The following is a 20,453-nucleotide window of genomic DNA, read 5'->3' as shown; positions in this document are numbered from 1 at the left end:
CTGGGTCATATGGTAGTTCTATTTTTGATTTTCTAAGGAACTGCATACTGTTCTCCATAGTGGTTGTATCAATTTACATTCACATCAACCGTGTATGTGGGTTCCCTGTTCTCCACACCCCCTCCAGCATTTACTGTTTGTAGATTTTTTGATGATGGCCATGCTGACTGGTGTGAAGTGATACCTCACTGTAGTTTTGATTGGCATTTCTCCAATAATTAATGATGTTGAGCATCTTTTCATGTGTTTGTTGGTCATCTGTATGTCTCTGGAGAAATGTTTATTTAGGTCTTCCACCCATTTTTGGATTGGGTTGTTTGGTTTTTTTATATTGAGCTGCATGAACTGTTTGTATATTTTGGAGATTAATCTTTTATCAGTTGCTTCGTTTGAAAATATTTTCTCCCATTCTGAGGGTTGTCTTTTATTCTTGTTTGTGGTTTCCTTTGCTGTGCAAAAGCTTTGAAGTTTCATTAGGTCCCACTTGTTTATTTTTGTTTTTATTTTCATTACTCTAAGAGGTGGGTCAAAAAAGATCTTGCTGTGATTTATGTCAAAGAGTGTTCTTCCTATGTTTTCCTCTAAGAGTTTTATAGTGTCTGGACTTACATTTAGGTCTTTAATCTATTTTGGGTTTATTTTTGTGTATGGTGTTAGGGAGTGTTCTAATTTCATTCTTTTATATGTAGCTGTCCAGTTTTCCCAGCACCACTTATTGACTTTTAATGTGCCCAGCACTGTACTGTGCTAAGTAATTTCAAGAATCATTATGTTTAAACTTCATCACAACCTTAAGAGATAGATGCAGATGAGCAAAGAGGTAGCACAAGTATTAAGAAGCAGATTAAAATTTGTATCTGACTCTAACAGTTGGGAATTACTGATGTGGACCCTGGGACAAAACTTGGTGAGGAGACATGAAATTTTATCAGAGCTAGGTTGCTGACGTTATATTTTGAGTGTCACTTGTTCTGTCCTGGGAATGGGATGAAGAGAAGTAACTGACATCTGCCCAAACTCTCTGAACCTCAAGCAGTAAGTCCATAGGATAGCAGTATGTATTAGGTGATCAGTAAATGATTGTTGAAAGAATCCATAGCTCCATGTCTGAATACTTAGAAAGCAGGATTTGTGTACAGGTAACCCTTGCTTTACCAAACTTCTCTTTATGTCACCACACTTTGACCAAAGACCTGTATTAGTACCTGTTTCTGCTAACCAAAGGAAATCCAGAGAGGATTTTCATTTTTACACAGAAAGGCATACAGCGAAAGTGATGTTCAGCCTTTGTTTTGCAGCAGCTCTTACAGAGGCAGCATGAACCCTGAGCAGCAAGGCTGGCGTCTCTAAGCTCCATCTGATCCCCAGGCAACTACACTCAGCATCTCAGCCTCCAGCCACCATGGCTTTGAACTGTGTCTGTGCGAATCTGTGCTTTATCTAGATTTACATTGTGCAGCCGTTAGCAAGATGTGTCCTAAGGTAGTGGCTTCTACTTTCAGATAGCAGGGGAAATCTATACTACACTCTTAAGGCAGAAAGATACCAAACATAGCATAAGGTTAATTACCTATAATGGGGCTTAAGTTATTTTCATAGCTGCTCGTCTGACTAAGTCTATTTTGAAGTCCCTTTGGGGTAATGGCATAGACTAACTTCTGTGTAAGGTTTCTGGCATTCACAATAACTTGAGTTTTGATAAACCTTTAATTATATTTGAGGATTATCAAACTGAGACAATTGTTGATCCTAAATGAGAAAAACGTTTAGCATGCAGACTCTAATGGGTACATTTATCATTTCCTTATCATACTGTGCTTCGGGCTCATCATTGTCTATTTTTCAAGAAAGTAGAAATACCATTTCTTAGAATAAAAATGTTCTTTATAATGTAAGCAGTAGATTGAAGCTGTACAGATTGGTTCTTTAATGAAATAGGCAACATTCCAATAGAACTGACAAGCTTTATTTCTATTTGTTGTATTTTTTTTCTCATTACAGATGGACCCGATTCAGAAAGCTGTAATAAATCATACTTTCGGGGTTCCTCTTCCTCATCGAAGAAAGCAAATCATATCATGCAACATTTGCCAGTTGAGATTTAATTCTGAGGTAAGTTTATCATTTAGTATTCACTGAAAAAAAAATGTATTCTGCTGTTCTAATCTTGCAGAAGAGATTTCTTAAACATTTTTCTCCAATAACTGTGCATGTCAAGATTCAAAGATAACATTTTAACTCCTTATGTGCTTTAATTTTGGACTTTATTATATTATGTTTCATTGTATTCTACAAAAAATTCACACCTAAACAAACTGGTATACTCGCACTTTAATGGTATTTTTTAGTCTCTTGGGAATGCTAAATTTAGATAACACACTTTGCCTTTGGGGAGTAGTAAAAATTTAGGACTAATGAGGCTTTCAGTAAATCACACCTCTGAAATAAGGTAGGTCCCAGATTATATTTCAAAGCCAAGATTTTGGCTTTGTAAATTCTCTTCTCCTGCCCTGATGGTCCCCAATTGCAGATCTCTGGTGCCTTTAATTGTATTTGTGTTAGAGACCTCCAGTCACTGACCTAGAAGTATTAGCATTTTAACAGGGGGTTCTGAAGACCTCAAAGGACCCCAGCCCCTCATGACTAAAAGTTAAGTGGAGAACATGACAGGAGCAAGACAGTATAGACCTGACACTTTGCAAGTTATTCACAGAGAGGGATCCTCATCTTTTATACCTTTTCTAAGGGACAGTGTGGACTCTGGATTCATCACAGAAGCTAATTTTGCTTGTGGTCAATATGAAAAATTACTGCCTCCCATCCCCAACCTACTTTGGAATGGAGTCGGTCCTGAGATACAGAAAAGAAAAGGAACGTTGGTTAGGAAGGAATAAAAATTGAACATCTTGTTGGCACTCTTAGTAAACAGAGGACCCCTTCTATCAAAGTGGCCTTTCCAGGGTGCCGTGATCTTGCCCTAAATGGACATGGTGTATGGAGATGACCAAACAGCTCTGGATTCTGGAGAATGTTAGGCCTTCCAGTATTTAATCACCCTAGGCAAGTGTGTCCCTTAGCTGATCTGATGATAAGGGTTTCATATGAGATAATCAGGCACGGGAAATAGATGTGGCATAAATAAAGTGGCTTTTTCCTTCCGTGAGGGCATTTCATTTGTATAAGGATTGCTACTGTCTTATGAAATCATACCTACTAGTATAATCATCAGGTAATTTTATAACATTCCTTCTGTTGGCTTAAGAAGAGGAATAGATTGTTTGCATAGCACCTGAATGGCATTTGCTGCTGTAAAAAGAATACACTGAACATACAGCATTTTATTTGAAGGGTGGTCTTCTGTTTTTTTGTTTTGTTTTGTTGTTTGTTTTTGAATACTGAGCACCTTGTTTCAATTTGAATTTTAAGAAAATTACTATAGTTTAATTTATTAAAAAACATTTCAAGTGATGAATGTTATATAATAACCTCTTCCATCTGGTGTAAAAAAAAAAAAAAAAAACAGTTTTCCTGACTTGCAAATAAGAGTTCTGAACTCAACAGTTGCAATTTTGATCATTTTGAAATACTCAGCAAACAATCATATAATTCCATAATTGTTAAGTGTGTCCTTATTTATTCCTTTTCTTCTTAAATCGTATTGATATTTCACTTTGGTACTGATCAGATAATGTTGCAAAAGTCTCTGAGGAGCCCTGTTTCCCACTCCTTACGTCTAATAGGGGCTGTTTCAAATATCAACCCTTCTGCCAACAATTTCACTGCTAATGTTTTTCTCTATATTAAGAAAACTTCCTGTAAACTGGAAGCCAGAAAGAGACTTCAAGCTCGTTGAACCCACTCTCCCACTAAATGTAAGAAAACAATATGCTATATCTAGACTAGGTATTTGGGTTGATTATCCCCAGTGATGGGTAACTCACCACTTCAAGACACAATTGGTCTTTTTTTTTGGCAGGTGTTTCTACTAATCCTGTAGATGGATATCAAAGTCCTATTTAAAAAGTTTAGAAATACTGTCAGGTATGCTTTAGGAAACACACTGTTTCCATATATGATTATTAACATAAAGAACACAATGTAAAATAAAGATTTGCATATTTCTTTTCTAAAATGTAATATTATTTTACTTCTTAGTAAGAGAATAAAAATGTATTCGTATTCATTTGCTAATGAATTTTCAAAGTGATATAGGAATCAATATGTATTTATTAGGGAAATTGCTTCTCTTTCTTACAACTTTCTCATGTTTCTCTAAAAGGAAAATGGCCAAGGCATTTGGAAGATGGACAAGAATCAGTCTTGGTCATAATTAAACAATTTCAGGCTTGACCACTCATTAGATGGTTACTGTGTTAAACTTTTATTGTTGCTGTAACAGATCACCACAAATTTTGTGGTTTAAGACAACACAGCTCTATTAGTTTATAGTTCTGGAGGTGAGAAGTCAGAAATGGGTCTCACATGGCTGAAAGCAAGGTGTTAGCAGGGTGATTCTCCTTCAGGGACTCTGGGGGAAATTTCAGTTCCTTGCCTTTCCTTTTTTTAAAAAAAATATTTATTTATTTATTTATTTATTTATTTATTTGGCTGTGCTGGGTCTTAGTTGCGGCACACAGGATCTTTAGTTGCGGCATGCAGGATCTTAGTTCCCTGACCAGGGATCAAACCCGGGCCCCCTGCATTGGGAGTGTGGAGTCTTCCAATGGACCACCAGGGAAGTCCCCTTGCCTTTCTTTTCTAGCTTCTAGAAGCTGCCCTCTTGGTTCGTGACCCCCTCCCATCCTCAAGGCAACAAGGCCAGTTGAGTTCTTTTCATGTGGAATTACTCTCTCTCTTTTGCCTCCCTCTTACACATTGAAGGACCTTTGTGATCACCATGGACCCACCTGGATAATCCAGAATAACTTTTCTATTTTAAATTTAGCTGTTTAGCAACCTACTTTCATCTGCTAATTTAATCTCCTTTGTCACACCACGTAATGTAACATATCCATCATTTCCAGGGATTAGGACTTAAACATCATTATCCTGCCTACCATAGATACTCATGTGGATGTTTGACTTACATTTGAACTGAATCTCATGACCACCTGAATTTATCAGATAATTACCCAGTCCAAATCTTTGGTCTGTATAAACTGGACACATGAATTCAGTATCCTTACGTTTTTCCTTGCCTTGAACCTTGAATATAAATTCACTATGCAGTGCAAGTTTTTTAAATTGCAGTTTTTTTTAATAGGAAGACCCAATGTTATTGAGTTTATAAATGACATAGCAACATATTAACTGTGATTTACAAACAAAATATAATTATTGCAAAATTGAAATACAGGAGTAGAAACTCCTTTAGAGACTTTAAATATCTCCATAACATTATTATGTCAATAAAGGGGAACTAATGTGCTGAAAATATAAGATTTGTTTATTTATTGACTGGTCATATCTATAAATACTAATTTCATGAAATATTTAGTACTCAATGCCAAGATCAATTGGATTTATCATTCATTCATTCATATATAAAAAAGAAAATACATACATATGTATGTGTATATATACATATATATATATATATATATATATATATATAGATGTATAGATATAGATATTGAGCATTTTATTCCCAAAAAGCTTTAAATCCCAATACAACTGCCTGTTTGCTCTTTCCAGGTAAATCTGGAATTTATCTTGCTATTTCCATTCTTAAATCTAGAATCTGGAAAAGTAACACTGTAATTCACTTGTACGCTTGGTTGAATCCTCTATCACATAGGAAAGTATTTTTGCCTTGTGAACCTTTTTACATTTCAAAGCTTCTTCCCCTTCCAATGAAAATAATAGCTTCTAGTTCTTTTCATGTCTGCATCATGAAAATTCAATTTCCTTTCCCTCTAAGTTTTTATTTTTTAACCCTTCGTATTACAAAGTCTGTAGTTTGCTGTTATGCCATACCTGTTTCCTGTACAGTACTTTTTCCTTTTTTAGCCCTGCAGATATCTTTCTAAGTGGCACATTATATTGTATGCACTTTAAATCAGATTGCCTTCTCCTGGTGAAGGCATTTTCTTTGGAAAAAAAAATTCTTTTTGACATTTATGTGAAACACACATGAGGTTATGCAGAAAGCTTCCAATTAAAGAATGAAAGGTTGTAATTTGTCCAATTATTTTATCAGCATCTTAAAATCAGCATAAATTACCATTGGCCTGGACCAGTTAGTAAGTGTGCCTTTGAAAGACAACTTACAGCAAGGCCAGCACATATGTAAAATTATTAAGTGAGGTAGAAAATGATTAATTACTCAATGACTGTTTATAGAATGGGAAATAAGATCTCAGGCTCCAAAACTGAGGGATCATAAAATTGTGGTATCTGATCATCACTCTGGTTAATATCCCCAAAAGGACATTTCATGATATGTTATAAATGGAAGGAAACTTTTGCTAATTTCACAGTGAAAACTGAAGTGTAGAGAGAGTGTAGGAGGCTTATACCAGGCCACCTAGTCAGAGGCTAGCCACACAGGGTCGGTGTCCATTTCCAGGCTGTTTCTGCTTCCAGGTAGGGCAGCAAGTCCATCCAGAGATCCAGCAGCTGCTACAACAATGGCATAGGTGGCATCCTGTGTGTTTCCTGCCCAGTCCAGCTGTCCCAAAGAAAAAGCCTGAGGGCTCCTTCCTCCATGGAACTAACCCAGGTCAGTCAGAGCTGCTGTGGAGGTCACCCTCACTGAGGGCTAGGTTCCGCCACAATGACTGACAAGTCCTCCCAAACGGCACCAATCCTGTTCACTCACACAGTTCAGTCATAAACATGGTGAAACTTTAAATATAAATGCAAACTACTGAACTATAATACAGTAACAACAAATCCTTTATGACTCAGGATGGCCAAGCATTAATTACTTCAGGGGACTGTTATGAACCAGAGGAAAAGCATCTTCATTAGAAGATGACATTAGGGCTTCCCTGGTGGTGCAGTGGTTAAGAATCCACCTGCCAATGCATGGGACACGGGTTCGAGCCCTGTTCTGGGAAGATTCCACATGTCGCAGAGCAACTAAGCCCATGCGCCACAGCTACTGAGCCTGCGCTCTATAGCCCGCAAGGCATAACTACTGAGTGCACGTGTCACAACTATTGAAGCCCACACACCTAGAGCCTACGCTCCTCAACAAGAGAAGCCACTGCCATGAGAAGCCCGCACACCACAATGAAGAGTAACCCCGGCTCGCCGCAACTAGAGAAAACCCTCACGGAGCAATGAAGACCCAACATAGACAAAAATAAATAAATAAAATAAGTAAATTTATAAAACAACCAAAAGAGAGAAAGAAGATAACATTAATTACAGATCTCAGACCCCTCCAAAGGGAATCCTTGGGATCATCACCAGTATAATTGATATTTACATTTTCCAATGGTATTATAAAATAGAAATCATTATTGTTCTGCACTTTAGAAACCAGATATGTAGTGAAACGAAACAATAAATCTGAATTTAATTCATATCTCTGTCAAAACTTCCATTACCAAACATGACAATATAATGATGAAGATGTTAATAGGAATATTTCTTCCTACAAAATGACCAAACTTAGATAATTATACTTTTTTTTTTTTTTTTTTTTTTTTTTTTTTGCTGTACGCGGGCCTCTCACTGCTGTGGCCTCTCCCGTTGCGGAGCACAGGCTCCGGACACACAGGCTCCGCGGCCATGGCTCGCGGGCCCAGCCGCTCCGCGGCATGTGGGATCTTCTGGGATAGGGGCACGAACCCGTGTCCCCTGCATCGGCAGGTGGACTCTCAACCACTGCGCCACCAGGGAAGCCCCTCTAGATAATTATACTTTTGTTAACATCATATCTTAAGACACATTTTTTAAAATATTTAAATCGATATTATTTGTGGAGGCTGATATTTAAAGGAAATGCTGCCTAGATGGAGAGAAAAAAAAAAAAAAAACTAATGGTGGTTGTATTGGAGTTGACGAACTATTCTTTTACTTCCTACTTTATTCTCCAAATTTCCTTCATGAGCATGCTTAAGTTTTTTAAAGGAAAAAGGATGGTTGCATCTACTATCCTATTATGGTTTTCAAACTGCATGTTTTATCCCAAATTAAAAATTATATTTTGAAGATCTCAGTTGCACTTTTCTAAGTATTTCTTGTCTCTTTCTGGCAGTGTCTTCAGTCTGAGACACGCCCAGGAAAGTTCATAGATATTATTTTTGTCTCATTCAGATTTTAGCATTTTATTCCATATCCTAGGAGAAAGGTTAATACAGATCTATGCATGGGGGATACACATCAAACCCCAAACCTGAAAACAGCATCCAGAGAAGCCGAATGCAATGGTAGGAAAAACATCCGATCAGGAATTTGACATCCTGTCATCTAGATTTGTCTTCTCTTAATTGGCTGTGTGTTCTTGGGCTCTTCATTGAACTTACAAGTTCCACAATCATCTCATTTAAAATGACTAGCCATTCCTTACAGCCACGTTGTAAGGATTATAAACTACAACATGTAAACAATTGGATTATAAATTCTATAGTGAATGAAACAGAAAGGTCATTTTTACTTTGTTGGCTAAAAATGAAGTTACAATTGTTTTATTCTTCAAATGTTAAACTACTTCTTAAGAAATACAGAAGCTTGAATATATCTCTCTTTAAAAGAAAACTACTTATAGGGATCTATAAGTTGAAAGCATCTTTGTGCATCTTAGTGTATCTTTGAGTTAAGATCTGAGGTGCCCACTCCTGGTAAATCTTTACCTTTTACCTTTTAAAAACGGCAGGAACCACTTGTCCCTGGCAAAGCTGCATTTATTAAAAACTCTCAACCTCTTTAAGTCTATTGCTGCTGCTGCTAAGTCCCAAAGGAACTTCAGAGAAACCCAGTTATAAATTAAATTTTCAGGCAGCTTTGAAATGGCTCTTTCATAAGAGTGTGTCCCTTCCGTGTCTCCAGGACTCACAGAGCTATTTAGAGTGTTGGCCTGAGCATGATGGCTTTCCCACTGGGTGCTTTTTCTTCTTCAAAAACAGTTCTAGGACAGGGCCATCCAGCTTCCCTGTCAGAGGAGATATATCTGGGACCTGATGAGCTTGAGTTGGGCTGCCAGGTCGTCCCTGTGTGAAGAGCTGGGTCTGGAGCACATCTTCTGAGTATGCGTTTGGGCCATTTCATCTGTCAGTTTCACTGGCTTCTACTTCTTGAATAGAGCCCGAGGCTCTGTCAGAAATTCTCAGAAAGCAAAACTTGAACAGAAAGACCAAACAAGAGATATTGAGTCTGGCTGTTCGAGATTTCAGGAGGAAATGAGCCAGTCAAGAGCACAGGAATCTATTTAAGCAGTGTGTTTCTTTGGCAGGCTTTTAAAAATAAAACTTCAATATTGGGTCATTTCAGGACTCTGAATTGACTTTGATATTCCAGAGTTTCATCTGTGGATGGAATGAAGGGTATGGGACTGAGAAAAAAGAGAAATCATTATAAAAGGGCCCATATTTCTCTGGACTTCTTTTCTTGATAAACAAGGAAAAACAAATTAATAAAATTCACTTTTCTATCAGATTCTCCTAGACATGGAAAATTTGACTTTGAAAGTATAGAAAGAGAAAGTTGATTTTAGCTATGACAAGTAGATGTGTACAATAACCTCCAATAATCAAAGAGATACTTGTATTTCTATGGAATACTGTGAGCCCCTCAGAGAATTGTTGTAAGTTAGGACTTAGAGAAGTATAAGAAATCATTCTGTCCATTTTATAGATTGTACAGTTGGAAAAACCAAAGGCCAGAATATTGAGTTGACTTTTTCAAGGTCTCTAAGCTGTTGAAACAGATAAGAGGACTGAAAACCAGGCTCCTAAGTCCCAACTTAGTGTTTTTACTTAACGTATCACGTGACCTTCCCTAAGGGAAATTAATTTCGAGACTTGCATTGGTATCAGCTGACAGTTTTCAGCTGGACAACTGGTCACTTAAGTTCTACACACAATGTAGAAGTTAAGGTTGATACCAGTAGTAAACTCCTGGCTAGATTGCCAGTAGTATAGATGGCTAGAACCTAGAAATGTATTTCAAAATTGAGAATGCCTCAAAGGCAGCACTATTGTAGTAAGTTTTGAAGGGAGAGGGACAGGGGGGCAATAGATAATCTCCGCTGAGTCTGTTTCATCAGATGCCACCTATTGAATGCAGAGTTTGAGAAGAGGGTTAAGCATGCACAAAGCATCAAAGGACAGAATGTGATGGGGAGGGTGGTGAGCAAGAGGTAAGATTCCAATTAAATCAACTAAAATTGTCCACGTGTCCCCAAAGATGAGACAAGAAATCTATTAATGTTAGGAAAGCTCTACAAGTCTTAGGTATCACTCAATAAATAAATGGATGAAGTGCTTAAGACCAGAAACATTTTTTTTATCACCTTAACAAGAAAATGAAGGTAGAAACGGGATTCTCTAAGATGGTCTAAGTTGCAGCTTCATTAAGAGCATTTAGAATAACTTCTACATTTTGAAAAAAATGGAAATTTAGGTTACCTTTTCTCCAGTGCCTGATTCCTCTACAAAGCAGAATTCGCATCCTAAGCAACTACTTCCCTAAAACCTGAGAAATGGAAATTCACATGATGAAGAGGAAATGAATAAGTGGAATTAGATTTGAGCACAGCCTAGAAGCTGGTTCTTGTGATTTGGAAAGCTTGCCTTGTAGCAACCTCTGAATTTCAAGTTATTTGCAAAAAAATCAGTACAGTCCAAATTCCCCCATTTTAACATTCTGATTATACCTTGAAGATTTTGGAGCACACCAGCCACTTCATTACTTTGTGACTGATGAAGTCTTTATTAGTCATGGAATAAAATCCTTGATGTAGCCCAGTTGTCCATAAATCGCTTGATGTACATATCTCATATAAATGTCATCAGTTGTTTTGTATCTCTTTCTACAACCATATACATTTCTCAAAGTATTAATAGGCACTAATGAGCTTATAGAAACTAAAAGTAGCAACTGCATTAATCATCACCACTAATAGAAAATCTCAAAAATCAAATTTGCTCATCCTTTTCCATTCATTGTAGTCATTGTTTATCAGGCCCCTTGCCCTTTTTGTTACATTTCACTATAATTTATTTCAGCATTTCATAAATCACCAGTTTCACCATAGCCCTGGAAATTTAGGACAGTAGAGGGACACAGGGGCAAAGGAATTGGAGAGAAAGGTAATTCCTAGACTTTGTTCTTAAGTCATTTTGGGTTTTACGGTCTTTATATCTTTTCTTTCCTTTTACAGTTGTTATTTGTTGTTATCTCTTCTGCTGAGTCCTATTCTCTGTATTAATTAGCTAGAGTAATTGTGATGAAATATACTTTCTCGAGTATCCCCATGACCACAGATCTCTCTATAGGTGAAATGAACTTACCCATTCATTTTACCGTCTTCCCACTACGTTTCTTAGGATGACTCGTTGAGGAGTGGCTGTTTGGTTTTATCATGGATTTAAGGAGAATGACATTGTACCAGGCATGCTATAAATTGCACACTACATTTGGGTTGCATTACTAGAGTATGACGTTAAAACCAGAACTTGAAAAGATGGGTACATTTATTCATAGTCTATGGATCTCTGCATCATCTAGCTACTGTACTATTTTGAACACTGTACTTATACCCTGCATCCTGGCCCAGTTCACCATTTTCAAGCCTGCCAAACATCATTTTCAATGCAAAACACTGCCTGTGGGATCCATTGTCTCCCTCCAAATCTATGTTTTGATGTAAATTGAACCTGAAAGTGGTAAAGGTTGCAGTCCTTTGGGGAACCCATTCCTTGTGCGGAGGGAGATGTGGAGGGCTGTGAAAGTTTAATTTTCTGTGTCCACGTGTGATTAACAGGCATACTTTGAGAGGTGGAGAGATAAAGAATCACACACATAACACTGAGAGTATGCGGTTTACTTTTTATTGGGCCTACATGTACTTTTAAATTCTATACCTAGAAGTATCTGAAGATGGATGCATGGCAAATTTATTCTTATCAGGTTTATTGGGATATCAGGTCCGTTCATACAACTTTAAGCCTTCTCTTAGATTCCTATATAATAAGGTTTCAGGAGGTAGTCTCTGAGCAGGTTTTATCCATTTCCCAAGCAGAGGCTTATTTTCTCTGCATCAGAAAACTTGTCATGGTAATCAACTTTTTTGTCCCAGCCATCAATCACTCTTGATTACAGCTGGCTAGAAGTTCTGTTCTGTTGATCAGCTCATCAGTGCACATAATATTACACCTGGAGGTCAGTACAAATCATCCCTCCAAGGGAAAAGTGTTTTCCTTCAAGGCTTTTGTCCATGGTTTTATCGTTTACATTTGGGTCTCATTGAGTTGTCATGCCTATCTTTGACTCAATCTTCTCCATCATATAAAAGATGCTCCCAAAATAGTGCTCAAAGTCTGGTTGATAATTTTTACTATATTGTTCTTAGTATCGTGCTTTTGCCTTCTTCATTCCAAAGAGTAGTTTGTGATCTATTGTTTCCATATTTTCCTATTAACATTTTCCCATTCTTAATGCAGTTTTGGGAGAAATTAAAATCATATGAATGATAATTCAATGAATATTCAGTGCTGCTGTAAAAAAATAGTTTAGCACATGTTTTACTAGAATCTTTGCAAGTCTAATTTTGTTGATTTGCAATGGTTTCCTAAGTTAGAGTTTTTGTTTTATGTTTTGGCTTGGGCTCGAGAATATTTATCTTTCATTTTCAATTTATTTTAAGTAACACTAACTAGCTATCTTCATGGTTTAAAAAGCATTGAGGAGTAAATGTTTTTAAATCAGTTGCTCAGTCACCATTACTTTTAGCTGTGTCTGTAATATATATTCTTTTAGTAAAGTATAGTTGATTTACAATGTTCTGTTAGTTTGTGCTTACAGCAAAGTGCTTCAGTTATTCATGTATATATATATATATGTGTGTGTGTGTGTGTGTGTGTGTTTTAATATTCTTTTCCATTATGGTTTATCTCAGGATATGGAATATAGTTCCCTGTGCTGTACAGTAGGACCTTGTTGTTTATCCATTCTGTATGTAATCAATTGCATCTGCTAGTCCTAATTACCAGACCATCCCTCCTCAACCCCTCTCCCTCTTGGCAACCACAAGTCTGTTCTCTATTGTAATATTTGTTATATGCAGTAAAAGGAATTTTTATTTCTCTAATCCAACTCATATTTCTTAAAACAGTAGCATTTTCAGAGTAGTACTAGAGCAATGTTTCCATGGTAAAATATTTATTGATTTCATAAAGTATTGAAAATAAATATCTGATTAAATAAACACTTAATATATCCTTTGTGTATTCCAGACACTCTTTCTATTTCTTGTATTTTGTTGTATTTTTATTATTTTATAAAATCCAGAACAGTAATTTAGAAAAGCATAAATGATATTTAAGTTTTAGAGTACACAATTATAAAGAAAACTGAAAAGAATATGGAATAATAATATGGATTTAATTAGAAATCATGCCTCTTTATCAAAAGGTTGAATTAGCAAAAACTCAAATTTCTTCTATGGCTGGACTTCCTAGGATAATGATATATTTCTATTTTTTAATGTATTATTTTTTGTTGGTAATCATTTTTTTGGTTTTCTTTTAAATTTTTATTGAAATATAGTTGATTTACATTGTTGTGTTAGTTTCAGGTATACAGCAAAGTGATTCAGTTACACACACACACACACACACACACACACACACACACATATATATATATATATATATCTTTTTTACATTCTATTCCGTTATAGATTATTACAATAGTATAAATTTCTATTTCTGAGTGAAATAAGACAACAAAGAGAGACTGCCTTTTTCATTTGGTGCCGGCATTTAGACATTATTGGTTCTTACTTTAATCTATGAAACAAAACAAGAGCAAATGGCATCAATTAATGAGACAGCAACCCATGTAGAAACATAGAAACCACACAACACTGAATGGGATTTGGTTTTGAAAATCTGAGCTGAAAGCTCAAACTGGTTCTCTGCTATATCTGTGGTCTCAAATCTTCCCAGGATGGGATTCAATCAGTTTTGTCAAGGGGTGCTTTGTCATTATGCAGGTTTAACAATTAACATAATATTTTACTGCACCCACTCTTGCTTCTCCTTATTGGCAGTCAGCAGACTGGATATTTTAATGAAGAGTCAAAATACTATAGTTCATCTCTTCTTGGCCCAGAGAGTCTAGTCAAATAGTTTGCCACAAGAAACTTGTCATCTTAGCCAGCCATATGATTTTTATACTTTTAAACAGTAGCCACAGTATATGACCTAATGCCTAACTTTGCAAATCAACCCAACATAAGTGGCCAAGTTTGTATACTCATAAAACACTCAGATTGTCTAGAAAATGTATTACCATTTATTGCAGACTGATTTGAAATGACTGATCTTTATTTTAGATAAATAATTCAGGGAAAAGTTTCTCTCTCTCTTTCTCTCTCTCTCTCTCTAGTTTTTCCCCTGTGGAGATGTTTACTTACATTGTACTTCTGTTAGGGCTTTACCTGTTGGTAGAAAATGTGATGCAGATTTTGGGAAGTGACACATTTTGGTGGGATCCTGTTACTAACATTTTGACCCTGTCATTTCCTCTAACTTGAAACATGTTGCCAATCTTTAAATTGAGAAAATGCTAAGAATTAAAACTCCATGGAAACATATTTGACCATAGGTCTTTCGTGTAGAGAATCCAGTTTCTTCTCTTTTTAAATAAATTCCTAGGCCACTGGAAAACCTCAAAAGAATGAAAGTTAACGAAGTCCTACCTCATGAAGACATGTATCCTCTACAGAAGCTTTCTCAATTCTAGTTCACAGAACAATGGCTTCAGTGTCTGGAGGTGAAGGAGGAGAGTAAGTTGTCTATGTAGATTTTAAGGTGATGTCCATATTTATATCTCCAGCTGAAATCTCTTCCTCCACTTCATACTCCCATATCAACTTCCATATCAAATGACCACTCATTGTGGTCACTTGATGAGCAAATAGATACCGCAATCTAAAATGTTCAAAACTAAAGGCCAGGGGCTTCCCTGGTGGTGCAGAGGCTAAGAATCCACCTGCCAATGCAGGGGACACAGGTTCGAGCCCTGGTCCGGGAAGATCCCACATGCCGCGGAGCAATTAAGCCCGTGTGCCACAACTACTGAGCCTGCACTCTAGAGCCCGCAAGCCACAACGACTGAGCCCACATGCCACAACTACTGAAGCCTGCACATCACAACTACTGAGCTTGTGCTCTAGAGCCTGCGAGCCACAACTACTGAAGCCCGTGAGCCACAACTACTGAGCATGTGCTCTAGAGCCTGCAAACCACAACTACTGAGCCCATGAGCTACAACTACTGAGCCCGCACACCTAGAGCCTGTGATCTGAAACAAAAGAAGCCACTGCAATGAGAAGCCCACGTACCACAACAAAGAGTAGTCCCCACTCGCCACAACTAGAGAAAGCCCGTGTGCAGCAATGAAGACCCAATGCAGCCAAAAATAATTAATTAATTAATTAAAAAAAAAAAAAAAACTAAAGGCCATGGTTCACTTGTCCAAACCTGCTCCCCAGACAGCATTTCTCTGATAATGGCAATTCCATCTTTCTCGTTCATCTGATGAAAATATTGGGATCATCCATTCTTCCTGTCTCACACTCTATGTCCAATACTACACACAACATGTTAGGTCTACTTCCAGAATATATCCAGCCATAAAAAAGAAGGAAATTGGGCTTCCCTGGTGGCGCAGTGGTTGAGAGTCCGCCTGCCGATGCAGGGGACACGGGTTCGTGCCCCGGTCTGGGAAGATCCCACATGCCGCAGAGTGGCTGGGCCCGTGAGCCATGGCTGCTGAGCCTGCGCGTCCGGAGCCTGTGCTCCGCAACGGGAGAGGCCACAACAGTGAGAGGCCCGTGTATTGCAAAAACAAATAAAAATAAAAAAAAAGAAGGAAATCATGCCATTTGTAGCAACACGGATGGACCTAGAGATGATTACACTAAGTGAAGTAAGTCAGACAAAGACAAATAACATAGGATATTACTTATATGTGAAATTTTTTAAAAAATGGCACAAGTGAACTTATGTACAAAACAGAAATAGACCCACAAACATAGAAAACAAACTTCTGGTTACCAAAATGGAAATGGGGGAGGGATAAATTAGGAGTTTGGGATTAACAGATATACAGTACTATATATAAAATAGATAACCAACAAGGACCTCCTGTAGAGCACAGGGAAATCTACTCAGTATCTTGAGACATATATATATATATATATATATATATATATATGTGTGTGTGTGTGTGTGTGTGTGTGTGTGTGTCTGTGTGTGTGTCTGTGTATATATATACATGTATATGTGTGTGTAATTGAATCACTTTGCTATATACCTGAAGTTTCACACACTAACACAACATTGTAAATCAACTACACTTCAACTAAAACAAACAAACAAACAAACAAAATGTATCCAGAAACCAGTTGCTTTTCACCACCTTCCTGCTACCACTCTGGTCCTACTCACCATCATCTCTCATCTCACATCTGTAATATTATAAACATCCTCTTAATCATTCTCCCTGCTTCTACTCCTTTTACTCATCATTTTTAAAAGGCAAGTTGAGATCAGGTGGCTTTTCTGTTAAAAACTCTCCAGGGGTGGTGCATTTCATTTAGATCGAAAGGCAGAATCCTTAGACTGGCTGCACAGCCTCTGAAATGTGGCCTCCAGCTGCCCTCCTGGCCTCACCTCCTTCCACTTCATCCTCTGCAGCCATGCGGGCCTCCTTTGAAGGGCCAGGTCTAGGGTGAAGCACCTGAGTCACAAGCAGAATTTAAGTGAGGGAGAAAAACTCAGTCATCAGGACAAATAATAAATGCAGTATGAAAGAGTCCAAAATGGCACACTGCGGCCCATGGGCTGGCAGCCTGTTTTCATAAATAAATTTTTATCGGAACCGGGTGAATGAGGCAGGGTTGGACCATGTAGTGTCAGATCCTGTCCTATTTCAAATGTTGATGTTTTGCTCACCTTGGATTTCTTTATGTTGCATGGACTTTAATGTTTGCAAAATGTTGCATTAAAATAGCATTCTTCTTGATTACTGAGTCTTTTAAGATCCCCTTACATTTTTCTCCTGAGGCAAATATTTCACTCACCCCAAACTAATTCCAGCCCTGTCCTGACCCTGTCTTAAATACACCAGGCTTGCTCCCACCTCTAGGCCTTTGCATGGGCTCTTACTTCTGCCTGGAACACTCTTTCCACAGATTTCTACGTGGTTTGTTTCTTCAAACTTTGACCCAATGTCACCACCCTTTGATGCTGACTCTGACTACTATATTTAGAATTTCAACACCTGTCATTCTGCCTCTCCTTACCTGGTGGTTTTTCTCCTAAGAACTAGTTACCTTGTAATATACTACCTTATTTACTAATTTATTATGTTTATTGTCCACTGCCAATTAGACTGTAAGCTCTATGGGGGCAAATATTTTTGCCTGTTTGGTTCACTGTTTTATCTAGGTACTTACTTAGAGCAGTACTTGATATATTGTGCTTAACACGTATTTATTGGGTGCATAAATTAAAGACTAAATGAATATCATGATGCTTACCAGTTATATATATCCAAACTTTATTTCACCCAGGCTTGGTAACATCTCAGCCCTTTCCCAATTTGTCTTTTCTCCTCAAATCATAAAAAGACACATTCCATGATAAGAAATGGAGACATTCTTAGAAGAGATGCAAGAGGATACCTTTGCCCCAGTTTATCCTTGATGAATGAATAGCTTTCCTCCTGTGAGATTACTTCATTTTCTGACATTACAGTATTTGGTCTGTCTTTGGACATTAGGTAGTTTCACACTGGATCCAGGCTTCTCTTGGTATTTTGACACCAAACACATTGTTAGGGTCCTCCATCATGTGCTGCAAAAGCAAATAATATGAATAACCAATTATGCATACTCCCACGTGTCAACTAGGGCAATAGTAAAATGAAAATGCACTGGATTTCTAGGTAAGGTGTCACTGTTGGGTCACAGGAAAATTTAGGATGATCAGGGGCTTTGGCAGTGCCCTTGGAGAACAGAGAGTGTATATTTGTTACCATAGTTGATGCAGCTCATGCTCCCTGTTGTGACTGTGGAGAATCCAGGCTACTTTCCTGATCCCAATTTAAGCCCTACCTTCTCTACCACAGACTCAGGTAGATCAGTAATACAGACGACTGTGTATCTAAGTAAACTTGTGGTAACAGTGATGGGATGGGGTCAGGGAAAAGCAGGACCACAAATAGGCATGAGTAGCACCACCTTTTTTCCTTTGTGTTTGTTGACTCATGTGGACCAGAAAGTACATGAGAGAGTGTCTAGTTAGAAGCACATCATGGGTTACGAGAGTTTCTGGTCTCCTAGTCAAAGTTCAATTACTTAGATGACAAGTGTTTCTCCAGTACATACAAAGCCAAACTGAAAGACCAATCACAAAAAACCCCTATGTGGATATACCTTTCCTTTTCTAATTTTCTACTTCTCAGAGCCATTTCCCATTACTCTTATTCTAATAGTTCTTTGAAGTGATTGGAAGTTCCACAGTCATCATTCTCCATGCCTAACAAAACAGGAACAGGTAGAAATGTACATTATTCTATTACATTTACTCTGACAGCTGCCATCAGATGAGATCTTCATAGATATTGCTCAGGCTCAAGTTTCTTCAGTCACTCAGTGGAAAACGTAAGAAACTTCCTCATAACCAGGACTGAGTATTTTCTAAGATTTTGTTGGACTAAAGGCATGAGGATCAAAGCTGTGGAAAGGTTCCATGAGAGCTTCACGCATTCGGTGTTCTAGAAGGTCACCATTAGCTGTCAAGTAAATGAATAAAAAGAAAAAAGACTGTATCAACTTTAATTGATACCTTGAGTAACAGGATTCTATAGGCAGAATCAGTGATGGCTACTGATTCTTCACTCTTGTTACATCCAGTTGCCTTATCCTATAGATGATTTAGCCTAAGGTCTCAGAGTCCTACATCCTAAGGAGACACTATCTGAAACATATTCTCCACGTTTTTCTTCTGATCTCGATTTTACTTATGTGGAAAAGACAGTTGAGGCAGATTTTAAACACCTGGACCCTTTTCCCATAGGACTCCAAGTCCTCCCTAGAGGGGCAATTGCTCCAAAGCAAATAAAAACAAGTGGCAGCTACATATTTCTTCTTCTGTAATGCTAGAAGGCATTAGGGGTGTCTTTCCTGAACTATTGCTTCCAAAGTCATCCATCACTGCAACAGTTTTCCCATAGATTAAGGACCAGATTTGCATTCTAAATTAGTTCTTCCAACAGCTGCTGTAAAATAACTTGGCTGTAAGTTAGGAGTTTGCATTTGATCCTCTGCCAATGAAGATCATAAAATTCAGCTTGGCAAGAGAATTTAGAGAAAGAGGTCTCCTCAGCACAGCTGTGCTTATTGGACGGAGTGGCATGTGTAAAGCTGGACCCCAGCTCTCTCTCTGGTCAGCACGTGAGGGATTGTTGCTGAGAAAAGATGAGTCTAGTTCTAACTTCTCTGTGACAGAGCTGAACCACCTTTAGTTGGAGAATGGAGGGAGGATTATATTAAAGCTGCTGATGTAAACATCTTTGGGTGTTGATGGAGCAATCTGTTCAAGTCTTTGGATGATCCCTTGAGAAATCGCCAAGACCCAAGTGCCAGTTTTGCACCTGGCCCACTGTGGAAGTTCAGATGACAAAGCAGTTATTTTCCAGGTTACTATCTGCTCCAACTTTGTGAAGGGAAAGTCCAAGGGACTTGGATCCGACTAATCCTATCTCAGTGCTTATTTGTTGTATAATTCTGTGCAAGTTTTTTTAACATCTATGAATGTCAGATTCTCACCTGTACAGTAAAGATGCTAACACTACAATATAAGATGTCTCTGAGGATTAAAGGGAGTATTATAAGCAAAGCAGCAGATTCACAGTAGGTATTTAGAGTTAATCTTTTTCCTTCTTATATCTGATATTGGCATAAAGGGCGTAAAGATTTTCATACTCAGTACCTTTTCAAAATCACAAGTTATGTGTCTGAGGCAAACCTTGCTAGGTGTCATACTTTGATCATTCTTCCTCAATTAGATAATTGATGTTGATTAAGCTCTGCCAATGTATATTCTATCATTTAGGTCAGTTCTTTCTTCCAGTAAAGCTTTGAACATGCATGGTCATTACATTGTTTTTTAAAATATAGATAGATGATATCAGTTAATTCTGGGAGCAGTTTTTAGCTTGACTCAGTAACTGACAGGTTGATTCTGGGTTTTCTCTCACTTTCTAAT

At 37.7% G+C, this 20,453-nt stretch overlaps 1 protein-coding gene across 2 annotated transcripts in view; it reads left to right on the top strand.

The window, feature by feature from the left end:
- The window catches only part of ZNF385D (zinc finger protein 385D), a gene marked incomplete at both ends in the record, with an annotated part of 950,735 nt that overhangs the window by 810,755 nt on the left and 119,527 nt on the right, over window positions 1-20,453 (top strand). For both annotated transcript variants that reach the window (XM_081235583.1, XM_081235584.1), the window contains one exon: window positions 2,002-2,112. In XM_081235583.1, coding sequence (XP_081091709.1) covers window positions 2,002-2,112 — 111 coding nt within the window. The remainder of the gene's footprint in view (window positions 1-2,001; window positions 2,113-20,453) is intronic.

Source organism: Mesoplodon bidens, assembly GCF_964165515.1.
Source record: "Mesoplodon bidens genome assembly, chromosome: 5".
Taxonomy (NCBI): Eukaryota; Metazoa; Chordata; class Mammalia; order Artiodactyla; family Ziphiidae; genus Mesoplodon; species Mesoplodon bidens.
This window is presented reverse-complemented; position numbering and strand designations above follow the sequence as displayed.